Source organism: Seriola lalandi, unplaced genomic scaffold (genome assembly GCF_002814215.2).
Source record: "Seriola lalandi dorsalis isolate HSWRI2012SDOR001 ecotype SW California unplaced genomic scaffold, Sedor1 jcf7180002054654, whole genome shotgun sequence".
NCBI lineage: Eukaryota > Metazoa > Chordata > Actinopteri > Carangiformes > Carangidae > Seriola > Seriola lalandi.
In genome coordinates this window covers 313885-335340 of record NW_019525207.1, presented here as the reverse complement: position 1 = coordinate 335340, position 21456 = coordinate 313885, and the positions used below count along the sequence as shown (strand labels likewise).

General features: G+C 39.6%; 3 protein-coding genes across 4 annotated transcripts; 1 reads left to right on the top strand and 2 right to left on the bottom strand.

Moving 5' to 3' along the window:
• The first annotated feature begins 18 nt into the window (after nt 1-18).
• Nucleotides 19-2207, top strand: tmem186 (transmembrane protein 186). Of its 2 annotated transcripts, none has more exons than XM_023420583.2 (2): nt 19-150; nt 1225-2207. In XM_023420583.2, the coding sequence occupies exons 1-2, from the start codon at nt 19-21 to the stop codon at nt 1888-1890; spliced, it is 798 nt and encodes a 265-aa protein (XP_023276351.1). In that variant the 3' UTR covers nt 1891-2207. The 2 variants fall into 2 exon arrangements, with proteins under 2 accessions (XP_023276351.1, XP_087033909.1); XM_087177783.1 differs by lacking the exon at nt 19-150 and adding an exon at nt 276-499.
• A 6-nt stretch (nt 2208-2213) lies between these two features.
• Nucleotides 2214-7209, bottom strand: LOC111665540 (uncharacterized). Its single transcript, XM_087177784.1, has 7 exons — nt 7173-7209; nt 6770-7072; nt 5690-5986; nt 4682-4975; nt 4108-4389; nt 3555-3637; nt 2214-3458 (listed from the first exon to the last, which is right to left on the bottom strand). Exons 4-7 carry the CDS (start codon nt 4917-4919, stop codon nt 3336-3338), a joined length of 726 nt encoding a protein of 241 aa, XP_087033910.1. The 5' UTR covers nt 4920-4975; nt 5690-5986; nt 6770-7072; nt 7173-7209; the 3' UTR covers nt 2214-3335.
• Nucleotides 7210-11026: 3817 nt separating this feature from the next.
• hmox2a (heme oxygenase 2a) lies at nt 11027-14711 on the bottom strand. Its single transcript, XM_023420564.2, has 7 exons — nt 14650-14711; nt 13956-14093; nt 13709-13826; nt 12990-13157; nt 12349-12672; nt 12049-12181; nt 11027-11689 (listed from the first exon to the last, which is right to left on the bottom strand). Exons 2-7 carry the CDS (start codon nt 14063-14065, stop codon nt 11562-11564), a joined length of 981 nt encoding a protein of 326 aa, XP_023276332.1. The 5' UTR covers nt 14066-14093; nt 14650-14711; the 3' UTR covers nt 11027-11561.
• Between the last annotated feature and the right edge of the window lie 6745 nt (nt 14712-21456).

The window sequence follows — 21456 nt, the reverse complement described above, 5'->3', positions numbered from 1 at the left end:
TAAGTTTACTGTCTTCAAATGCCCTGTCTGAGAAAAGGTCATGCTCTACTTACCAAAGAGACAACATTGGCTGTTGAAAAGGAGCAATCAAACACTTATCTTGGGCCGAGGAGAGGAGCTTCAGCTAGTCTGACACTCAACTCAAGACAGGTACGTTCAGGGCGCACTCTGGGCGGAAATGACAGCTCTCTCGTGTCGTTTCTGAAACTAGCAAAACTTAAATACTGTTTAATTTTTTTAAGGGATTAAATTCAGTAGATGTCTCAGCTAGATATATCTAATGCATAGATCTAAAGTTACAATTATCCCGCAAGGGGGCACACGAGAAAAAAAAAACATAAAATAACAGTTAACACTGAAGAGCACTTCCGGGTCAACGTGTACTTCATGTTAGCTAACAGTTGACTTAAAGTGTTGTCTTTGGTCTGTCTCTTAAATAAAAAAGGATTCGCTTCCATGTTTCTTCTTCCTTCTTCTGTGTAGTCTGTCGCCGGTCATGGTGAGCTTCCTTCTTTCTCAACCTCTTACACTGTGTTTATTGTTATGCAAGTTGTGAAAAGTTGAATTATTAGCCACATAAGCTAATTGTTAGCTCCTGCTCTGCCTAGACTGAATGGCAGCTCAGTCTGGTTAATTTATACTTAACAGTTGTTACTTGTTTATTGTTAGTGCTGCCTACCTCAGCTGATTTTGCTTATTATATCCAGGATGGTCAAAAATAACAAAACATCTATACAATGTAATGCAATCTAGTTCAATAGCCCTGCAATTCTCTTTCAAATGTGTTAATAGGAGTTGTAGTGGTTTATGTTGCATTACTTTATATTGTGAGACGTAAAAGGATTGCTTCTTTAATAAATCAATTTATAAACGGAAAATTAACCAGCAGGAATTTAATAATGGATTGTTTTAGTTATTTTTTTGACATAAATGCTAAAAAAAAAAAAATCACTGGATCATAATTTCATAAATGTAAATGTTTAAATGTTTGTCATAGTCTTCAGTGACACTAAATGGATTTTGCAATGTTGGTTGGACAAAACAAGCAATTTGAAGATGTCACTATGGGCTCTGGGAAACTGTGACATTATTGATAATAATTCAGTTAGCTTTAGTAATCATTAGTTGCAGCCCTATTACAGTAAGTGTTGTTACTTTGTCCACCTCCTGCATGTAAGTTGAGGTCAGTGTCAAATTAATCTTTTCGATGTTATCTGTCTACAGATCAGGTCAGTGCTGCAGCGCAGTTTAACCTCCCATTTACTCTCCTGTACCAGAAGATCATGTCTACTAACAGGTCGGATACATAATGGTGTGCAGCCTCCTTCACCAGGTCACACACCCGTCCAGCAGCGCTTCCATGGACCCTTTATACCAAAAATCACAGCTCTGGTCAGGTACTCAGACTTGTCCACACAGAAGTACACTATGATTTACACCCTGCCGTACATTAAGCTCCTCAGAGCCGTGTCCAGGCTCAAACTGCTCCAAACTGCCATCACCGTGGTCATCTTGCCCCCAGTGTACGTCCTCTACCTCCAGGGAGATGTCCCCCTCTTCCTTGCCAGCTACACAACTGGGATAGCACTGTTTGCTGGTGTCATGCTATACACTGTCAGCCACTTTTTCAGGAGGGTTGTGGGTATGATGTACCTGGACCCATCCCAGACTACACTCAAAGTGTCCCACCTGACCTTCTGGGGCAAGCGCCATGATATCTACCTCCCTGTGTCAGATGTTATGACCATCAGCGACACAGGGGACTCCGCAAAAGAGATAATATTGAAACTAAAGAGATACAGCAGTCCCCAGACATTGTATTTCTCCACTCATTATGGACGTGTGGTGGACAAACTAGGTTTTGAGAGAGTCTTTGGAAATTTAAAATGATGGATAATTATTCAAAACGCATGGATTTGAATCATAATAACAGTGGAAATTTTATAAGCCCAATGCAACATTGGGATAATGTGGAGTCTGTTCACCATGGAAGATGGGTAATGAATATTTGAGTGAATTAAGTTTGTGATTGAAAAGTGAGGATGCGTATCTGTGGGCTTCAGCTGCACTTTGAAGTAGAACAACATGCCAAGTAACCAGTGTTGGTAATAATATGTTAATAGTATTTTAAGATTTCTGTCATCTGGTAACCAATGACCTAATATGTGATGCAGAAAACAAGTGAAATAAAATCAAAGTCTGCTTTATACCAGTGAGATTGTCATAATGTTATATAGGCAAAAGTACAGTGAAATTTCTTTACTAAAAAACAATTTCAAAGTATGAAATGAAGTAAAGTAATGATTTAAAAGAAACTTTCTGTGACTCAGCTGTGACCAGACTGCTATACAGTATATTACATTTAGAATGGAGACTCATTAATACCATCACACAGAAGATAAAAATGTGATTTATATTCTTATACATTGCTTTAACATTGCATCTGAACATGATTGTTGTCAGGTTATTGGTCAGAACCTTGCAGCAAATCAACTACTGCATATTATGTACATGCACAAGTTTTAAATTTTGTCCTCTTCAGATCTCTGACTGAGTAAATGCAATATATGTACCAGTAAATAATAATGAAGCAATATAATCTTGGAGATAGGAGAAACATTCATTACAGTGAAATGTTCTGACTTGCTCTTCAACAGTGGTGGAAGAAGTGCGCAGGTACTTTACTGTAGTACTCTGTTACAAGTAAAGGTCATGTATTCAGAAGTTTATCAGTATTATCAGCAAAATGTACTTAAATGTATCAAAAGTTGAGAACTCATGCAGAAACGCAGAAAAATGGCTTCTTTGATAGTATTATATAATGCATATATGCATTATTTACATTATTTAAGTAAGTAGCCTTTTACTATTGTAGTTGGTTGGGATGGAGAAAATGGAGTAAATGTCTTTATACACAACTGTGTGTCAGTGCAGTAAGAATGTCATATTCAGCCTGTTTTTATTTTAAATCAATTATACATTTTTATCAAATTATCAAAGAGTAGATTTTGTGACATCTGATACTACAAACTAGTAACTATAGCTGCAAAATACATTTAGTTAGAGTAAAAAGTACAATATTTCCCTCTGACGGACAGCAGAGTAGAGGTATAAAGATGCATGAAATGGGAATACTTGAAGACAATAAAAGCACCTCAAAATTGCACCTAAGTACATGTTCAGCATTTCAGTAAATGCCCTAAGTTGATTGCCATCACTGCTCTTCAATAATCTGGTGTTACTCACTTTAACAGGAAGAGCTCTGTAACTTTATTTCCTTTGACAAAGATAAAAGAAAAAACAGCTAAATGATCCACTTGGATGCAAGATGAGTCTCAGAAATGTGTTTCCTGGACACCTGCCGTGTCACTTAGCCCATCTTCAGCCCTGGCAGCACCCAGGGAACAACAGGCAAGCTTAATTTTCCCCCTTCCTCCTGGCTTCTGCCCCCTGGTGGCCTGGAGAGACATGGCAGCAGACATGTTTTATTTCTCACAGTGTATACAGCTGAGGTATTTTCCTTCAACCATCTATTTAATAAACATGCACAGTACCTTTCTATGGAAATAAATGGCAGAGAGAAACAATGCCAAAGTCAACAGCAGGCCAAGTCTGGTGAAAATAACTACTGGAGAGGCTGAAACAGATTCACAACAATCACATCAAATCATAGAGTATCACAAGCACAACAGTCTTTATTAGAAATAAGATTATTATGAGAGATGCTTTAAACTGAAAGTGAAGTACCTTTGCACCAGTGTGCAGCTGTTTTATTTATTTCAAATAAATCAAATCAGCAGAAAATTGGATTTAAGGGAGCAAATTAAACCTTGCTAATTCTCTCCATAATGCCTTTTTTGGTTGAAATGCTAAAATGAGAAATAGTCATATTAATTGCTTGGTTCAGACTCTCAGTGTCAGAAACTACCCAATCTTTTTTTTTTTTTTTTTTTTTTTAGAAATAACCAACCAACATTAGTTTAGTTTAAAATGTGACATGGAAACAGCTTACAGACCCTCCATGTTTCCCAAACTTGAATATAAACACAGCTAGTACCACACTTCACTTCCCTGTCTGATTCAGCTTTACACTTTCCTTCACGTTACCTGGGATACTGAGACAGAGCAGCCAGCTCTGCGAGGAGAAGTTGTGAGAGAAAACATAGATGTGATAAACACAGCTGTAGTTCACTTGGTGGCCATGGAATCCAGCAGGAAACAGAAAGTGGGCAGTGTGATTGACAGCTTTCTCAGTGTAGGTGTGTGTTGTGCTGAAAGTGAAGACGATGAGCTGGAAAAAGCCTCCTGGGTATTGTGGCTTAATGGAGCAGCTGACGTGGACATAATCGATGGAGGGAGAGATGGAAATCATTGGCTGATACAGCAGATCTGTAAAGACAAAGAGAGATGGTTGATGAAGCGGATCACTTCTAGTGTGGCTAAAGCTGCCTGTGACAGACAGTGAGCAGTAATATCACCCAGCATGTCTTTGAAATAACAAAAGTCTTGTCAGGAAAAAAAAAAAAAAAAAAGTATGTCCAATAAATGACACAATAACACTGAAATACTTGAGAATCGTGTCCTGGTCATTCGTCTTGTCTGAAGCAATAATGACTGCTTTCATGGTAAAACTGGGTAAACTTCTGGCTGCCGATGTATAATGAGTCTCTGAAAATGTTACCTGAGCAGGCGACCTCCAGGTTGGTCTGGGACCACCAGGGCCTCATTGACATATACTCCCTCAGTGCAGATCCAGACTTAACCCTGGAAGAAATGACTCCCCACACAGATTTTGGTGCAGAGCGCTTAATTTTGGATGAAACCACAGAGCCACATTTCAGCTGTCTGCAAACTGAAGCTAGTGCCTTCAGGAGACCCTCAGCACCATCCACTGGTTTCCAGTCACCCTGGAGTTTCATTTCCAGTGTTCCAGCACAGCGGCTGCCTCCTCCCACCAACCTGACATTATCAGGCTCTGAACAGAAACAAGGAAATACATAAGTTTATTTTTGACCATGGAAACAGTTGAGAAAGGTCCATTTAGTGGCTCTTCTGGAGTGATTATATCCCATGGTCTTCATTAGCAGAGAGACTTTGCCCAGTTGTCTTTGAACTGTAGACGTTCAAATGTTTATTTTTATCTGTTCTAGCGGCAAGGCTGTAATGATAGCAATGTCGGTATACTGGTCCTTCACTTTGGTCCACAATGACATGTCTCAACAGCTACTGTAAGAATTACCATGACAATTTGTACAAACATTCTTGCGCCCCTGAGGATTAATTATGATAACGTTAATGATCCTGTAATATGTCCAATATATTGATCTATGACCAAATACCTACAGAACTGATGACATTCATAGCAGCTCTTATCTGTCAACAAGGTAAAGCTCCAGTATAGCGACTAAGTGGAACTTGTGGTGAGACTGTTGAACCAACTGCTGTTTCTACAGTCAATAATAACCATTGAAGCCAACAAGAGAAGAAGTCCTTTAAATGCTCAGATTAAATGGAAATGTGAAGATCTACAATTCCATGACAACTGGATGAATCCCATCTGCTGATGAAGATCATGGGATGGGAACCAAACCTCTAGAGGAGCTGCTTAATGGACCTTTTGGTGAGATTGTTTTCTAAGGAAAATAAGAGAGGTTAAGTGACACTTGCAACAGAGCATATCGCCTTCTACCTGAGCAGGTGAGTCCTACAGGTGAACAGGTGTTTCTAGCTGACTCGTAGCTGTCACAGTCCAGCAGAGTTGACTCATTTTCTCTGCAGCGGAACTCTTTTGACCACTCAAGAGCCTGTATGTTTTCATATAGCGCCCTCTGGAGTTTTAAAGGAGCCCCACAGCCAAGCTCTCTACAGACCACCTCTGCATCCTGCCAGTCAAAATCACCTTAACACACTGTGGACCACGACTGGTCGGCTCTGACCTCCACTCTGCCTGAGCACAGAGTAGTCCCATTCACCAGCCTGACAGACTCTGCAGAGGGAGACAGAACGTTTGACAGTGAGTGCTGTTAAAATTGTGTTAATGATAATAAACAGAACTCTGACTGAATACTCATAAAAAGTAAATAACAGCAACATAAATAAACCATGTGTATAACATAAAAAAGAAAACCATCACACTGCTTTACTTGCACCTCTGCCATATTGAATCACCATTTGGGAATTTTAACATTGCAGAGGCTCGTGCAGCTCTGTTAAGAGTACAATTGTACGAACCCTTGTATCAGTTCGTGGTTTCGCAGTGTGGTCTGTAAAACTGCAGTTATGGACTGTATGAGTGGCATTGACCAGGTATTTAACCATGACCCTTGATCTGATATAAAACACTGGTTCAACATTGGAAAGATGGTTAAACATGGTTGAATCTGTGTTCATTATCGCATATCATACATGATGCCTGTAAACTTTTTATATAATATTTGAATGACCTAAAGATAAAAAAAAAAAAAAACACTTTGGCCAGATAAATAATCAGCTGACTCCCCTTTCACAACTATAAACAACCCAGTACAGTCCATCAGCATCACACTTGTCAGGATGTAGTTTGGTGGATCCGCACACTTCTAGTGATATTTACTTACTTTTACTTGAGTAAAATTTTGAATGCATGACAAGGCAAGTTTCTCATGATATATACTGAATACTAAATGAATATTTACATGGGTCAAGATGGAGCAGTTCTTTCAAATACATTTCTATTTTTCGAGAGACTGTAAAGATTATCATCATAATATGATGTCACTGATAGTGTTACCTGAGCAGATGATCTCCACACTGGTAAAAGAGTAGTGGGGTTTCTCTGATACATACTCTGTCGGTGCAGAATCAGACCAAACACTGGAAGTGTCTATTTTCCACACAAGTTTTGTTGAGAAACCGCTGTTGATTTTTGAAGAAACAGCAGATCCACAGTCCAACTGTCTACACAATGCAGCTGATGTTCTCAGGTTCCAGTCAAAAGAAAGGTCATCCACTGGTTTCTAGTCATTGTGGAGTTTCATTTCCAGACCACCAGCACAGTGGTTAGCTCCTCCGATCAACCTGATATCACCAGGTTCTGAACAGAGACACAGACAGACAGACAGAGAGAGAGAGAGAGTTATCAACACATAAGAAGCAAAACATGACTTTTATTTTCTTTTTTTTCTGTCATTTACCTGATGAATTATTTTTTTCTTCAGCCTGGAGTCCTGATGAGAAGAAACAACAAATAAAAATGTATATAAAGCAGTATTATAATTTCATCACAGCTACATAGAGCAAACACACACACACACACACACACACACACACACACAATAAGCTAATAAAGCAAGCACAGGGAGGGTCAAAGAGGTTGGGGACTAGTCTATAACCTGGATGTCACAGACTCAGTTGGGTGCTGGACCTTGAACTATTAGGACCCACACTTTAACAGAGTTCCACATTTCAGTTGTGCAAAATCATATAAACCGACAAGCTCAAACCCTGTATCATATATATATATATATACATACATACATACACACACACACACACACTGTTGCTCATTAAGTTGGAAGAAAACTTTTTTTTTTTTTTTTTTAGCGCCAAACAAATGTTATGCATGAGTTAGTTTGATCTGGGTAATTGGGACACATAATGTAATCATTGCACCTGGTCAAACGTGATTACTGATGCATTTAAATAGGAATAAACAGAGGATTGTGTCTGAAAACAAAATTATCCCAACTTTATGGGCAACAGTGTATATAAAGCACTTTTCAAAATAGAGTTACAATGTGCTGTAAAAACATAAAAACAAAACAAAGCAAAAAAATATGTAGAGAAGAGCGGCAACGTGTAAATTAACAAGGCTAGTACACCAGGGAGATTTACAAATACGTGTGATAAAACAATGAGATCAATAGAGCACACAAAAGAAAATAAAAACAAAAAGTAAAAAAACAAAGATAAAAGCATTTAAATCAAGAATTAAAAGCTGCTTTATACAAGAGTGTTTTGAGTAGTGATTGGATATATGTTTACTGTATATTCAGAATAAGTTTTTTGTTAACTTTATTTCATATAAATATAAAATACAATTTTACAAGCTCCTTTATCAACACAAGGTTTGCTCAAGACTATTGCAGTGTGTTTAAAAAGGTGAGTAAACCTCAAAATTCTTAAAATAAATTGTATTTTAATGAACACAAATGCATTGGGGACACTGCACAGTCTATTTCAAAGCAAGAAAATTGGAAAAAGTAATTGAATTTGATAATATTTTACAGAAAGTCAAGAAATATAATGTTCAAAAGAATAGCAGTGTTGACATCTTTCTTTACAAACTCAAAAATGTACTGTACAAACTAAGAAATGCTTGAAGATTCAACTTTCCTGAGAATCATAAACTAATATTTAGCTGCATAACCACGGTTTCTGATAACTGCTTCACATCTGTGGTACATGGAGTCGACCAACTTCTGGCACCGGTCAACAGGTATTGCAGCCCAGGACAATTGTACTACGTTCCACAATTCCTCTGCATTTCTTGGTTTTGCCTCATGAACAGCATTTTTTATGTCAGCCCAAAAGTTTTCTATGGGATTGAGGCCCGTGGATTGTGCTGGCCACTCCATTACTTGAATTCTGTTGGTCTGGAACCATGATTTTGCTCGCTTGCTGGTGTGTTTGGGGTCATTGTCTTGTTGAAACACCCATTTCAAGGGCATTTTCTCTTCAGCATACAGCAACATGACTTCTTCCACTATTCTGATGTACTCAAACTGATCCATGGTCCCTGGTATGCGATAAATAGGACCAACACCATAGTACGAGAAACATCCCCATATCATGATGCTTGCACCACCATGCTTCACCGTCTTCACTGTGTACTGTGGCTTGAATTCAGTGTTTGCAGGACGTCTGACAAACTGTCTGTGGCCCTTAGACCCAAAAAGAGCAATCTTACTCTCATCAGACCACAAAATATTACGCCATTTCTTTTTAGGCCAGTCAATGTGTTCTTTGGCAAATTGTAACCGCTTCAGCACATGTATATATTTTTTTAACAATAGGACTTTGCGGGGGCTTCTTGCTGGTAGCTTGGCTTCACATAGACGTCGTCTGATTGTTACAGTACTCACAGGCAATCTTAGATCTTCTTTGATCTTCCTGGAGCTGATCATTGGCTGAGCCTTTGCCATTTTGGTTATTCTCCGATCCATTCGCATAGTCGTTTTTCTTTTTCTTCCTCGCCTTTCTGGTTTTGGCTGCTATTTTAAAGCGTGTGATATCATTTTAGCTGAACAGCCTATCATTTTCTGCACTTCTTTATAGGTTTTTCCCCTCTTTTATTAATTTCTTAACAAAGAACGCTCTTCTTCTGAACAGTGTCTTCGACCCATTTTACTCAGTTTTTCATGGACAAATGCACAGCCAGTATATGCAGCGTCAGTTGCCTTGATCCAGGGCCACCTGTTTAACACCTATTTTTTTCACATAATCAATGACCTCACTAATTGAACTCGGCACTGCTATCTTTTTGAACACGCCGCTTTCAGTAAATGGTTCAGTTTCACAGAATCAGCAGCATGCACGTCATGCCTGTTGGGTCTGTTGGTTTTCTATACCTTTACTAAACCTTCTAGAAACTTAATTGCAGTGTAGAAGTTGAACTTCTAACAAAAACAGTGATTTATCTTGCTAGTGATGTGGGACTGCTATTATTTTGAACACAACTGTATGTCACTCACAGCCATCATTAACATTATACATTACATAGCCCTAATATTAACTACCACAAATAAGTGCCTAACTGCAACCATATCACTGACCTTCACCCTAAAACATAAAAGTCTTAACCCTCAATTACCACACTGACACAAGACATAACATCCAAAAAATATCATCACTATCTAAATCTAAATCTCTAAATGGTTCCCACAAAAGGAGAACTTTAAGAGCACACATATCTCAACTCTGGCTGCTCCCCGCCATTTCAAAATCCAGCATTAAAAACACAGTCCTACCAAAGATGCAGAGCAAAATGAACCCTGTTAATATGAAATTCATATCTTGTTGGTCTCAGCCGGTCTGTGCCTTTGCTGGTTTGCTGTCTGTCTTTGCTTCTTATGCAACTACATCTCTCTGACACACCAGCTCCCCCTCTGCTAACCAAATAACTGATTCCATCCTTTATCTCCTCTGTCAAGTTCCTGTGTTTTTTCTGTAAAACTTGCTGGTGGTGTTGAGCTGAGGCACAACACCACCATCTGAATTTGCTGTTGAGCTACTATAAATTCCAGGGTCATTCATATTTCAAATGATTGAGGCTTCTCTTCATTGTCGCTTTCCCACTAACGCCATAACATCAGTTGGTTGAACCTACTTGTTGAGCAGAGGTCGAAATGACAAATTGGTATCATAAGCTCTGTTGCAATTTAATGTTCAAGTTGAATTTAAACAGCAGTGAACAAAATCAAAACAAAAAAAAGTCAAAGGCGAACAGCAGTTTTGGGCTATTAACACCGGACTCCACTGAAAACAGTTCAACAGAACAACAAATTGCAACTGCCTCCAAAATGAGTAGGCTATATGTCAACTGAGTGTACATTATGTGTGTGCTGAGTGATGCTTATCTTAGTTCCTGCTATGAGTTACTGCGCAGCACTACAGCGAATGACAGATTACGGCTGTTTGGAATTATAGTAATGAAGCACAGACATTTTTTGCTGAGCAGTTTTATATAAATACTGCACAGTCTTAGAGCTTTTAACACTCTGTATTAGTATTTCTGTGTGGAATTTAGTTTTTCTCAATGTTATATTGTTATTATGAGGTAAAGAAAATCACTTTGCAAGTATCATGCATCCAAAAATGTAATGCTGACAAAACATTATAGTGTAAAAATGATCCTGATTGTTGCAGGATTTACAATATGTCATTACAATATGCCCATTTTAACCTTTTAATGCTTTCTGAAAGCACGGATGCACAGAAACAATGAGCTCGAGTGTTTTCAAATATTAGTAAGGACATAAAATGCCAGTATTTCAAAAAGATGTAATTGATGTCACCGTTTTCACTGACTGACAAAATGTGCAAGTTGTACATCAGTGCATCTTTAGGCAGCAACACATTCAACACAATGTGTAATTCTCTTTCATATTAAATCCATTCAACTGAAAATATAATCACACGGAAAAAGAGTATTCATTTAATATTTCTATATGGTAAAATGCCACTACCTCTGTATGCATTTTACCGCTGAATACAGCATTACAAACCACATGCATCATAAAGTCTCTTTTCATGGTCACACTACAGTTGCATCACAAGTTGGTTCAGCAGAAACGAGTGCTATCATTCAGGGAAAATAAGAAGAAATAAAAACCCAACGAAAAATGTCAATGAACAACTGCGTTGAATATTTGGCTCAAAACATTATTTAAAAAATGTTTAATTCCTGGTTTATTGTGTGCTACTTGCAGACAGTGCAAGTCATGATAAAAGGGATAAAGTTTGGATGGATGCAACAGTTTCCTTCTCAGATGTGATTCTTGGCAGAGCGAGTGTGTCAGAGCTCACACAAGGTACCAGGCAGTGAACCCAGCGAGGACGGCCACGCAGGCAGCAAGGGCCACCTGACAGGGCGGATGTCTGAGAAGCATCATGGCTAACTGGCACACATAGGTGGGATTTCCACTGGCAGCTGAAGGTGGAGGAAGTGAAGGAAAACAATAAAGGGATGAGACCAGACAAAAAGCAGGAAGGCTGGATTCATCATGAACAAGTAATTTCATTGATTTAAACCTCGTCAGTGTAGCTACAGCAGCCTATGGTAGATTTCCTACTGCACATGTGCTATTACAGGTAGATAGTTTGAGCTGCCTATCACCTGGGCTCCATCACTAAACTATCTATAAAATGCAGAGGGGTGAGTCTGTACAACTGCTGACATTCTGACAACTAAGGTTTGGTTTTAAGTGACTTACTTTCCCTTTTTTGTATCTCTAATTTTGAGAATGAATGTGCTTATTTCAGACCTAAACCCTTCAAATGATGTCTTACCCATTTTTGCAGCATAGTAGGGGCACTTGTTGATATCACCTCCCTGCATGATCTCTGCATGACTGTGTCCAAGACCTGCATCTTGGACTTCCTCTTTGATGGTCTCCCCAATCTCTTCCAGCTCTGTGAATACCTGTTTTCAGAATAAAAGTAGGTTTTTGTCATATTTTTATCTTCTCCCCCAAAAAAACAATGTGTCTCTTTGTTGGCTTTTTTTCTGCAGTGTTTCTCTGATCATGATCATTTTTGTGAATATCTGTTATCTGGACTCAACACAACCCAACCTCCCTGCTCCCTCACCATCATGTTAAAGCCAAAGGCCCGGTTGGACTCATCCACAATCCTCTCCTTGGTGTCAGCGTCCAGTTCCAGCTCGTTCATTCTGCTTCGGTAAAGCTGCTTGAAGCCCTTGTGACTGTGGATACCCTCAAACTGGTAGAAGTTGAGACCCTCGCCCGTTGAGGGGAGCTTCAGTGCCCTCTGGGCCACTTTCTTCAGGATCTGTCCGCCTGAGAGGTCCCCCATGTAGCGGGTGTAGGAGTGGGCCACCAGCAGCACTGGGTCCTTCCCTCCCACCTCGTGGATGCGGTCCACGTAGGGCTTGGTGCCTGCAGAGAGGCTGACCTGTGAGAGAGGACATAAAACAAAGGTCAGGAGGTTTTGCAGTTGTGCCATGAAACTTGCTGTTATGTCTTCTTTGATCATGGATGTCAACGTGATTGCTTTGGTTTTAGTCCATTTTATCATGCTATCAGCTAAGGAAGGAAAACTCACTCCAATAACACTAAATGAATATTCAAGTTGGGTGAAATGCACTGCCTGCATCAGCACTTTAAGGCACACTAGTTCATGTCTGAATTTCAGTGGTGGTGCAAGAGGCACCAGGTGATTGATGATATATCATGAGACTGACATGCAGCCTCTGTGTCCTTTCTGCTGACCTGGCTCTCCCAGTCCTCTCCATAGAAATGCTCGAGATCCCTGGCCAGGGCCTCACGCCTGTGAAGCTCTGTGGGGAAATAGATTGGTGCGATGTGAGGATGATCTTTGTTCTTCTCTATCTCCTCCTCCATGGCCGAGTAGACGAAGTACAGAGCTGCTGTACCTCTCTGGAAACAGAGAGAGAGAAAAAGTGGGACAGACTCACAGAAAAAAAAGTAACTGCAATGGGTAATGTAACATCTCTATCCGACGATTTAGGTAATTGTAAGAGAAATTTAGAAATCCACACACATCGCATACCGGTGACTTGTGAACTTTTTTTTTGGCAACTGATAATTTGCAAATTTCCTTCGAACGTTACAAGCAAGACACGGCGTAAATTGAACCAGGCAAAATGATTATACTGTACCGCTTAATTCTGGTTGACAAAATTGATTAACAATGGTTGGGTGAAAGATGCTGCAAAATCTGCTCATTTCCATTTTCTTATTAAATGTTTTGATTAGGTTTCACCACATTAATAAATGTAGTTTATATGTTCATAATATGTTCTCAAAGAGATCAAAATATAAGTAAAAACCAAACAATAAACATCTAGATCACCATATTAAAAACCCTCTTATTAATGCTGCTAATGGAAATGGACTGTTTTCGATGACATCATTAGAGGTTGGACTTATTATGAGCAACAGCAACGCAGGACGACTTGGAGCCCAACCTTAAACAGCTCCCTTTTGATGCGACCTCTGAGGAAATCTTTAACAAACTGGCAGTTCTCCGCTCTGTCGTGGGACTCCTTGGTCCCCTCCGCCAACATCTCGGAGAGGTCGGTTGGCCTGGGTCGAAGAGGGTTGAAAAGAGAAAGGAGAAAGAAAGGCAATTTAAATGCTTTCTACAGTGAATCTATCAGCAGAGGACTTCCAGTGCCAAAACGGGCTGCTGACCACAGGGGTTTTCCTCCATACCTAAGAACTTCATCATCATCATCCACAACAATCCTTGCCCCTCCGTTTGGCACACCGTTGGATTTCGGCTCACCGTTGGATTTCGGCTCTGATGTCACCTTGGTTTCCATCTTGCTGGTTGTCTCACAGTGTTCTTACCTTAAGTAAGCAGGAGAGAGACAGAGATATACTAATCAAATGTATTACATCTATGATGATGTGGTATGAGAAAACTGATGCCAGCGGCTATGATTCATTCTTGTGTGTTCATACAACAGCAAAAAGATGGAAAGTGAAGCATCAGGATTAGGCTCTGAGGATAAAAGTTTCTATGACTGTCAATAAAAGAAAACTGCTTCAGATAAAACACTTATTCTTAATGACATGTGAATATTGTGTAAAGCTCCTAGAAATCTATGGTCGGTGTGTGAGTGTAGGTTTTGTTAAACATCAGTTTCCTATAGGGTTACAAAGCACTTATATGGCATTATAGTAGCAGTTTTTGACACGTATTTTTAAAACTGACTTGCCGGTGGGCAGTTACAAAACTGTCATTGCACGTCTTCGGTATTGTGCAAGCGAAGTAGCAACAAGACATAGCTCTGTGAACACCGTGTAGACTTATACAAATCGTTTTCTGCCAGTGTAGACACACGTGCACACTAAATGTTTTTACTTTATATATTTAGAAAATGGGGATAACACGTTCGTTTACCTTGTTAAAGTGCTGCTGCCACGACCGTCTCAAGGCGAAGGACACCACGTACAGGGGGCGCGGTTCTCATGACAACAAACCAATCAAAGGTCTCTCTGCAGAGAAGCGGCATGCTGATTGGTTGGATCTTTACACCGTTCACCAATCGTGCTTCTCAACACAGAAATGAGGCCTCGTGCATGTTTAGTTGATTGATATAATTAAACGAGTGTTGCAAGAAATTAAGTTTGCTCCGTTTGAGTCGATGCGTATTTTATTTTAAAGCTGCATTAGCGAAGGTTTTACACCATTTACGGTTGAATAAACACACCAGTAAAAATCCTGCCGTCTAGGCCAATGATTATCGTTACTAATACAATCTTATTCAGATCCTTTCTGCCTGAGCTTGTGTTGAAATGAACTGTTTATTTTCATTTTTCATTTTTTTATGTAAACCTACCTGCAGACTGACTCTTCGTTGTCCATGGTTGCATTCACTGATCCATACTCAACACCACACTCTGTACTATAGTATCTTATTTAGGCCAGCAGGTGTCACTAGACACCATGCAATGTACCTCGAACGTGCATCAAATGGTCATGCTATTTTGTTTAGCTGAAGATTGTACTAGTAATCCAGGCAATGCAGATGGAGTAGGAGGTTGTTGTCTCTTCTCATAAATGCACTGGTGATACAGCCAGCAACTCCTGTTCTATGAATATTTTTTTTTTATCATAATAATACTTATATTCTCTCATCAAACTCTGCAGCAACTATCCCCATTTGTAGCTGTAAACCCTCATCATTGTTTTTACCTTGAGTTATATCACAACATTCATCATTGCTTCTTCGATATGAGGCCACAGACATAACAATATGTCTGGCTCTTGCACCAGCTGACAATGCATAGGAACTATATGGTTTACATGTCACTGTAATATTTTGTATTGTTTGCCCCCTCATGGCCTGCTGTTTATATCACTGTTTTCTGTTAATCTATACATCTACTCAGCCTGAAACATCCACCAGATAGGGACTGTTATTGTGTGGTTGCAGTCACACCCTAGATAAAGAACATCCTCAGTTCACCTATGGGTTCCCAGAAGAACACTTGAGAACATGAACAAAGGAACAAAGGTGGTGAATTGGAGTTTTTTCCTCTGCAAAACCTCCGTGTATTGAAAGGGATTCTGGCAGCTCTGAGGCCTTCTTTCATGTATTGAAGGGCCCTGGAGAGCCCTGCTCCACTGTAGGAAAGCCCCACTTCTGCTTGTTGCTGTCTTGCTCCAAAATGTCCAACTACAGACCCACCTCTGTTTGTTTTTGTCATTGTTAATAACCGAGACGAGCTTCCTATGATCAACAATATTGAATTGACCTCGACTCCATTGCTGCCGGAATGATTCTGCTTTTATATTCAACACAATTTCCTGTGTTTATGAACATTTTGGCCGCTCTTCTCTGACTCATTAGTCATTAACAATATATAGGAAGGTGCACGCAGCTTTTTAATAGTGGTGTGTAATACTCTTAAGTATGCCTGACCGCTTGTGTATTCCCAAAGAGGCATTTATCACAGTGCAACCTAGATACTATCATGTTTGGATCACTCCCTATAAGTGCTAAACTGAGGCCACTGCTCCCTGGGGTTTACATGACGCTGCTATGATCAACTGCCCAGCCATACCAGAACCTGGTAATCACACATCTACCATGTGGGTAGCTTGTTCCCTCACATTGTTTACCACATTCCAGATTGTTTTTGGCACAATATTTTGGATCTTTATTACACAAAAGGGAAACCTTCCTGTCTGTGAAGGATTTCCTCTTGTTTTCAATAATGAAAAGGCTCAGGCTAAAATAATCCAAAGCTTGATTCATTTTGGCTCAGTTCAAATTTTAGAAGTGTTTTTTTTGTTTTTTGTTTTGTTAAGACTAGTTGGGGATGGTCGCCACAGTGGTGATATTTTGTGATTTTGTTTCATTCAGTGAAATTTTTCAGATGTTTGACCATTAATACAAAACTGTACTTCAGTCCTTGGCATTTTTGGTCAGTCATTGTCAAAACATTTGGCTCATTTCCTCCTTAACTAATATGACCTAACAATACTTCTTATTGCTATGGAAACATATCATTACAGTCTTAAAGTCTTATTTTATCTGCTTGGTTTTAGCACACCATCCATGTCACATATCAACACAGTACACTGTATATAGCTACATTTTTCAGTGAGTTAACATTAGAGGAACACTTAGGTATTTTAGAAAATACATTTATTTGCCTTGTGAGAGGAGAGATACCGCTCTGATGCATGTATGTTAATCATGCAGCTAAAGCCAGTGGGCAACACACACTCAAAAATATACCTACCACCAACTCTAAAGCTCACCAATGAATATGTTGTATCTTGTTTATTTAAGCCATACTCAAACAAAAATGTAAGAAATGACAATTTGTGGTTTGGCAGGGAGACATTGCTTCCAGCTACTGTTCACCACAAAATAGTTAAAGCATGTTACTCTCTGTAAAAACACAACATGTTTTTACTCTTCTGTTAGTGTGTGGATTAAGCAGACAAGATACTACATATTAATGACTAGAGAAACCAGTAGGAGTATTTTTGAACTTTGGAGAGAGCCAGGCCAGCTGTTTCCCTCTGCTTCCAGTTTTTATAATAAGATAAATTAATCATCTCTTGGCATGGCAGACTTCAGTGTGTATTTCCAGAATTTTTTAAACTTGTTACTTAATTAGACAGAGGGATATGCTGAATATGACATCAACAGCAATCTTTCCTTTGATAATAATTACTTTTTTTTTCAATGACAAATATGTCATATAGGTGCAAGTGTAAGTGTTGTTTGGAAAACTGTATGTTTGAACACTAATGGGGTCCGTGTGCAACTGCTCAAAACAAGTAATAAATTATTTTACTGTAGGAAACTGCACTTCCTCAACAAATTACACAATGTTTTTTTTACTTTAATCACAGTTGATAATATTAATGGCCCAACAAGAACAAAAGCATTACAGTGACATGTGTATCTAACAAGAGTGCAAGGAGCAGATATGTTTCCTCGCCTCCTGTTGGATACAACACTATCGGTTTGCAACAGAGTGGCAGCTACCGGCCATACTTTTCTGATTTACAGCCATAGAAAGTGAACAGCTTTGCGTCTCTGGTGGTTTTCAGGGGTGGGGGCCTTGGTACCATAAATCCTGGTGGCTGTGGTGGCCTGCACAGAGTGTGCTTAACCCTGCATCTGCTTTATAATTAGAAACATACCTAACTGCATTCGCAGGCAGGAAACAGCCCGGGCCTCCATGTGTGCGAGGCTGTAGGGTAACAAAAAGAGGAAAGTGTACACATGGGGCAAGCATGCGATATGATCATGGTCTGGTGTTTGAGCGCTGCGATCACCTCGTTAGAATGTGCAGGTGGATGGGAGGGCAGGATGGAGAGAACCTACGAGACAAAGTAATGAGACAGGGGAAAGGAATAGTCATCCTGTTACTGTATGTTTCAATTAGACATCAATGAAGTACAGACAGAGCTCCGCAGGTTGACTCATGCTCATGGACCAATGGGATTTGACTGTTACAGTGCATATACAATTCTTTTGAACACATCTGTGAACTTAGCTTTGAACAACAGTTCTGTATTGTTTGTCAATGTATATTTCATACCGAACACTTATTTTTATTTCAATATCAGACATGTTCTCAAATATATATAAAGTTGTTTACAATGTAAAAAACACAAGCAACAAACAGTAAAATTATTAACTCAGAACTTTTACTTTTATTAATTTGCTCAAAGTTAAAGCATCTCGTATCCGTCTATTGTATCCTCTTTGTATTTTCAAGTTATGAATGGGCACTGAATCTTAATCTTTTATCCCTCAACACAGCTTTTGCTGCCAATATTTGCACTCTGTCAAAGGTAATTGTTCCTCAATACAACCACTACATCACACTTACCTCACACAAGCAGGGTGCAGGAAGTGACTGAAGTACAGAGCTATCTTCATCATGGTTTGCATTGTTTAACTTTTGACCAGAGAGAGAACACCTCAGAGACACATAAGAACAATACATACGGCTTTCATTATCTAACTTTTATTATTTTAGAAAAACAATTTCTGCGGAGACTTAATACAATGCATGCTGGGGAGTATATGCAAATAAGCTAACAGTATTTCTAAATAAGTTAAATTGATGAGTTAACTAAACAATCCATCAGACTTTTTGCCAACTGAAAATGATAATTAAACTATATAAACTCAGCAGAGCAGCAACCTCTTCTTGTTGCGGATATTCTCCAGTCATGATCCATGTGTGCTGCTGTCACTGAAAGTAAGTTGTTTATTTGTAAGCCAGACAAGTTCTTGTGATGAAGAAGATCTTGCTCTGCTGAACTTGGCTGAACTTGCAAGCTATTTGCTTGTAGGTTATTTGCTTTTTTCACCCCCCGGCATTCACTGATCCCCTTTATTCTTCATCTGTGATCCACTATGTCTCCAAGGAAATCTAAAACATGTGGGCAAACATTAAGTCTGATTAGAAACCATATGTATTAGTGGGCAATGAGAAATCCTATTGTGTAGGTGAAAACAGTTACATTTGGTTGAAAGACACAATAGACAGGAAATCCAGCTGATTCTTGCTGACACAAAATACACCCAGATTAAAGTCTGACTTTTTCATACATGCACAGTTCTGTTTGTTGTATTCACATCCACACAAATATTGTCCATTCAATCTGCACAAACTGGACTGTATGTTCCTGACAGTTGGATTGATTAAAATAAGATACATACAAAACAAAAGCTTTGAATGAACCTTAAATCTAAAATGTAAACTAGACTAAGGATGTTGTGAACAGTCAAACAGATCAAACATACTCCATGTGATATCTTAAACCGTGCTGCTTCTTAGTGACAGTGGATCACATGAAATTCTTGGGGCTTCTCTTCCAAACCATCTGCAGAGCTAATAAAAAGTGAGAAATAAAGGATTTCTTTCTTTTTAAGGAAAAGAAAAAAGGACAACAGACAGTTACTAGTTGTGGAAGCCATGTTCTTGGACACGCTTCACGCCGTCTTCTATTTCATCAATTGTTTTTACGATGTGTTGCGTCCCACCGCCCCTGGCAACACGGGCCACAAAGCGCTCGCTAGTGGGATGTGTTTGAAAACAAAAAGATTTAGAGATTCACTATGTTTTTTCCAGTAATAGTACAGGGGATGTGTTGTGGGGTAACACAGGGTGAGGCTGGGGGCATCTGACAATAGACAATGGATAATCTGCATCACAACATCCATTGTGCTCTGGGGTGAAATGTCTCCTAGTTTGATTCACGGAGCCCAAATATTCCCTCTTTTGAACCAGACCCAAATTTTTTTCCCTTTTTTTTTTTTTTTGAAATAACAGCACAGCATTCTTTCACCAGGGAATCCACAACAAAATATGTTCTATTTTTGTCTCTGGGCATTTAGTCAGCACTGAGGGGGCATTTTAAAATTTGATTTCTTTTAAGGAAATGGAAAATGTCTACACAGCAAAGGGCAGGTCTCTATTTGTAGTTAAGTATTCCCAAATGACACTAGATTGAACGTATGCTTCACTTGCCCTTATAAGGTTTAATTAAGCGCTCTGTATGATAGAGGACCTGTATAAACACACTAAATTAACACCCTCACTGGGAGCCCTGCAAAGTTCATGGGTTAATATGTACAGAGTTTGCACCAGTTTGACATGCTGAGCGTACTTCCCCCAATTGGACTGAATTTTTGTTATACAATTTCCCTCCCTAAAACAACACATTGAAGCCAGCATACAGGACTGCTTCTCACACCCGACCTATAGAAAAAAAAGCCTTGTGTTTCATGTTGCACAGTTGAATTCTTTGAAAGCGATGCCTCACCCAGCGGGGGGTTCCTGCTGAAAAGAGAAGTGCGGCTCAGCCTCGGCCTCGGAGACTAATACAGGATGGAGGGAGGAAGACTACTCTGCTCCCAACATTATGTCCCCAGTGTTCCCAGTGCCATTCCCAGTCCACTTTTCTATTCCTGAATATGATAGGTGAGAACAGGCTGGTTCCTCATTTGACAGGTGTCAGATGGGCACGGGGGGCGACTGATCGGCTAATTTAATGTGTTTACCTTGGCAGCACTCGTTAGACTGACAGTCTCCACTTTAGAGCTGTGGGGGATTTCCTCAAGGTCAATCTCATCAATACTGAACAATGCCACATTACTAGATGAGGCGGGGGCCAGCAGGAGGGTGTGAGGTGGGGTGGTAGGTGCCCTTCGGGTGCTGAGCGATGTAATCTGGTCAGTTATTGTAGCGCTGCCCCTTGAGGCTTCAAGCACTTACCTTGAATACAGCACAATGAGCAAGGCAGGAAGTCAGTATTTTGGTATATATCAACAGCTGGCAGGTTTATAGCTTAATCGCACCATTATCTGCAGCGCCATTGTGTGAACTACAGATTGAGATGCAGTATACAGTAAGTATAGTGAGAATAGATGGTGAGTTATTCTAGATGTAGAATGGGCAATAAATTACAGTGAGAATGCAAACAATGTAGACAATACCATATCATTCAGTACATGTTAAGCACCAGGCCCAAGCAGAAGCTGACCCCTTGGTTTCATGTTTTCATGTGTAAATCTCATAGAAAACATTTTTAACTTCATACCTCAACTTAACCCTGATTACATCAATATAAAAACTGTGTCAGAACTTATTGGTCTTCAACTGTAGTGGTACTCTTCACCTGCAGCTGATGCTGGTGCGGGGATTGTGTTGCAATGCCAATTCA

Excerpts from the sequence above, each read along its gene's own strand:
- tmem186 (XM_023420583.2), top strand. The coding sequence starts at position 19 with ATGCCCTGTCTGAGAAAAGGTCATGCTCTACTTACCAAAGAGACAACA. Across the intron at positions 151-1,224 it reads TGACACTCAACTCAAGACAG|ATCAGGTCAGTGCTGCAGCG; the intron begins GTACGTTCAGGG and ends ATCTGTCTACAG.
- LOC111665540 (XM_087177784.1), bottom strand. The coding sequence starts at position 4,919 with ATGAAACTCCAGGGTGACTGGAAACCAGTGGATGGTGCTGAGGGTCTC. Across the intron at positions 4,390-4,681 it reads CCTGGAGGTCGCCTGCTCAG|ATCTGCTGTATCAGCCAATG; the intron begins GTAACATTTTCA and ends TTGTCTTTACAG. Across the intron at positions 3,638-4,107 it reads GCTCTGTCTCAGTATCCCAG|CCTCTCCAGTAGTTATTTTC; the intron begins GTAACGTGAAGG and ends AATCTGTTTCAG.
- hmox2a (XM_023420564.2), bottom strand. The coding sequence starts at position 14,065 with ATGGAAACCAAGGTGACATCAGAGCCGAAATCCAACGGTGAGCCGAAA. Across the intron at positions 12,182-12,348 it reads CCTTTGGCTTTAACATGATG|GTATTCACAGAGCTGGAAGA; the intron begins GTGAGGGAGCAG and ends TTCTGAAAACAG. Across the intron at positions 11,690-12,048 it reads CTACTATGCTGCAAAAATGG|CTGCCAGTGGAAATCCCACC; the intron begins GTAAGACATCAT and ends CTCCACCTTCAG.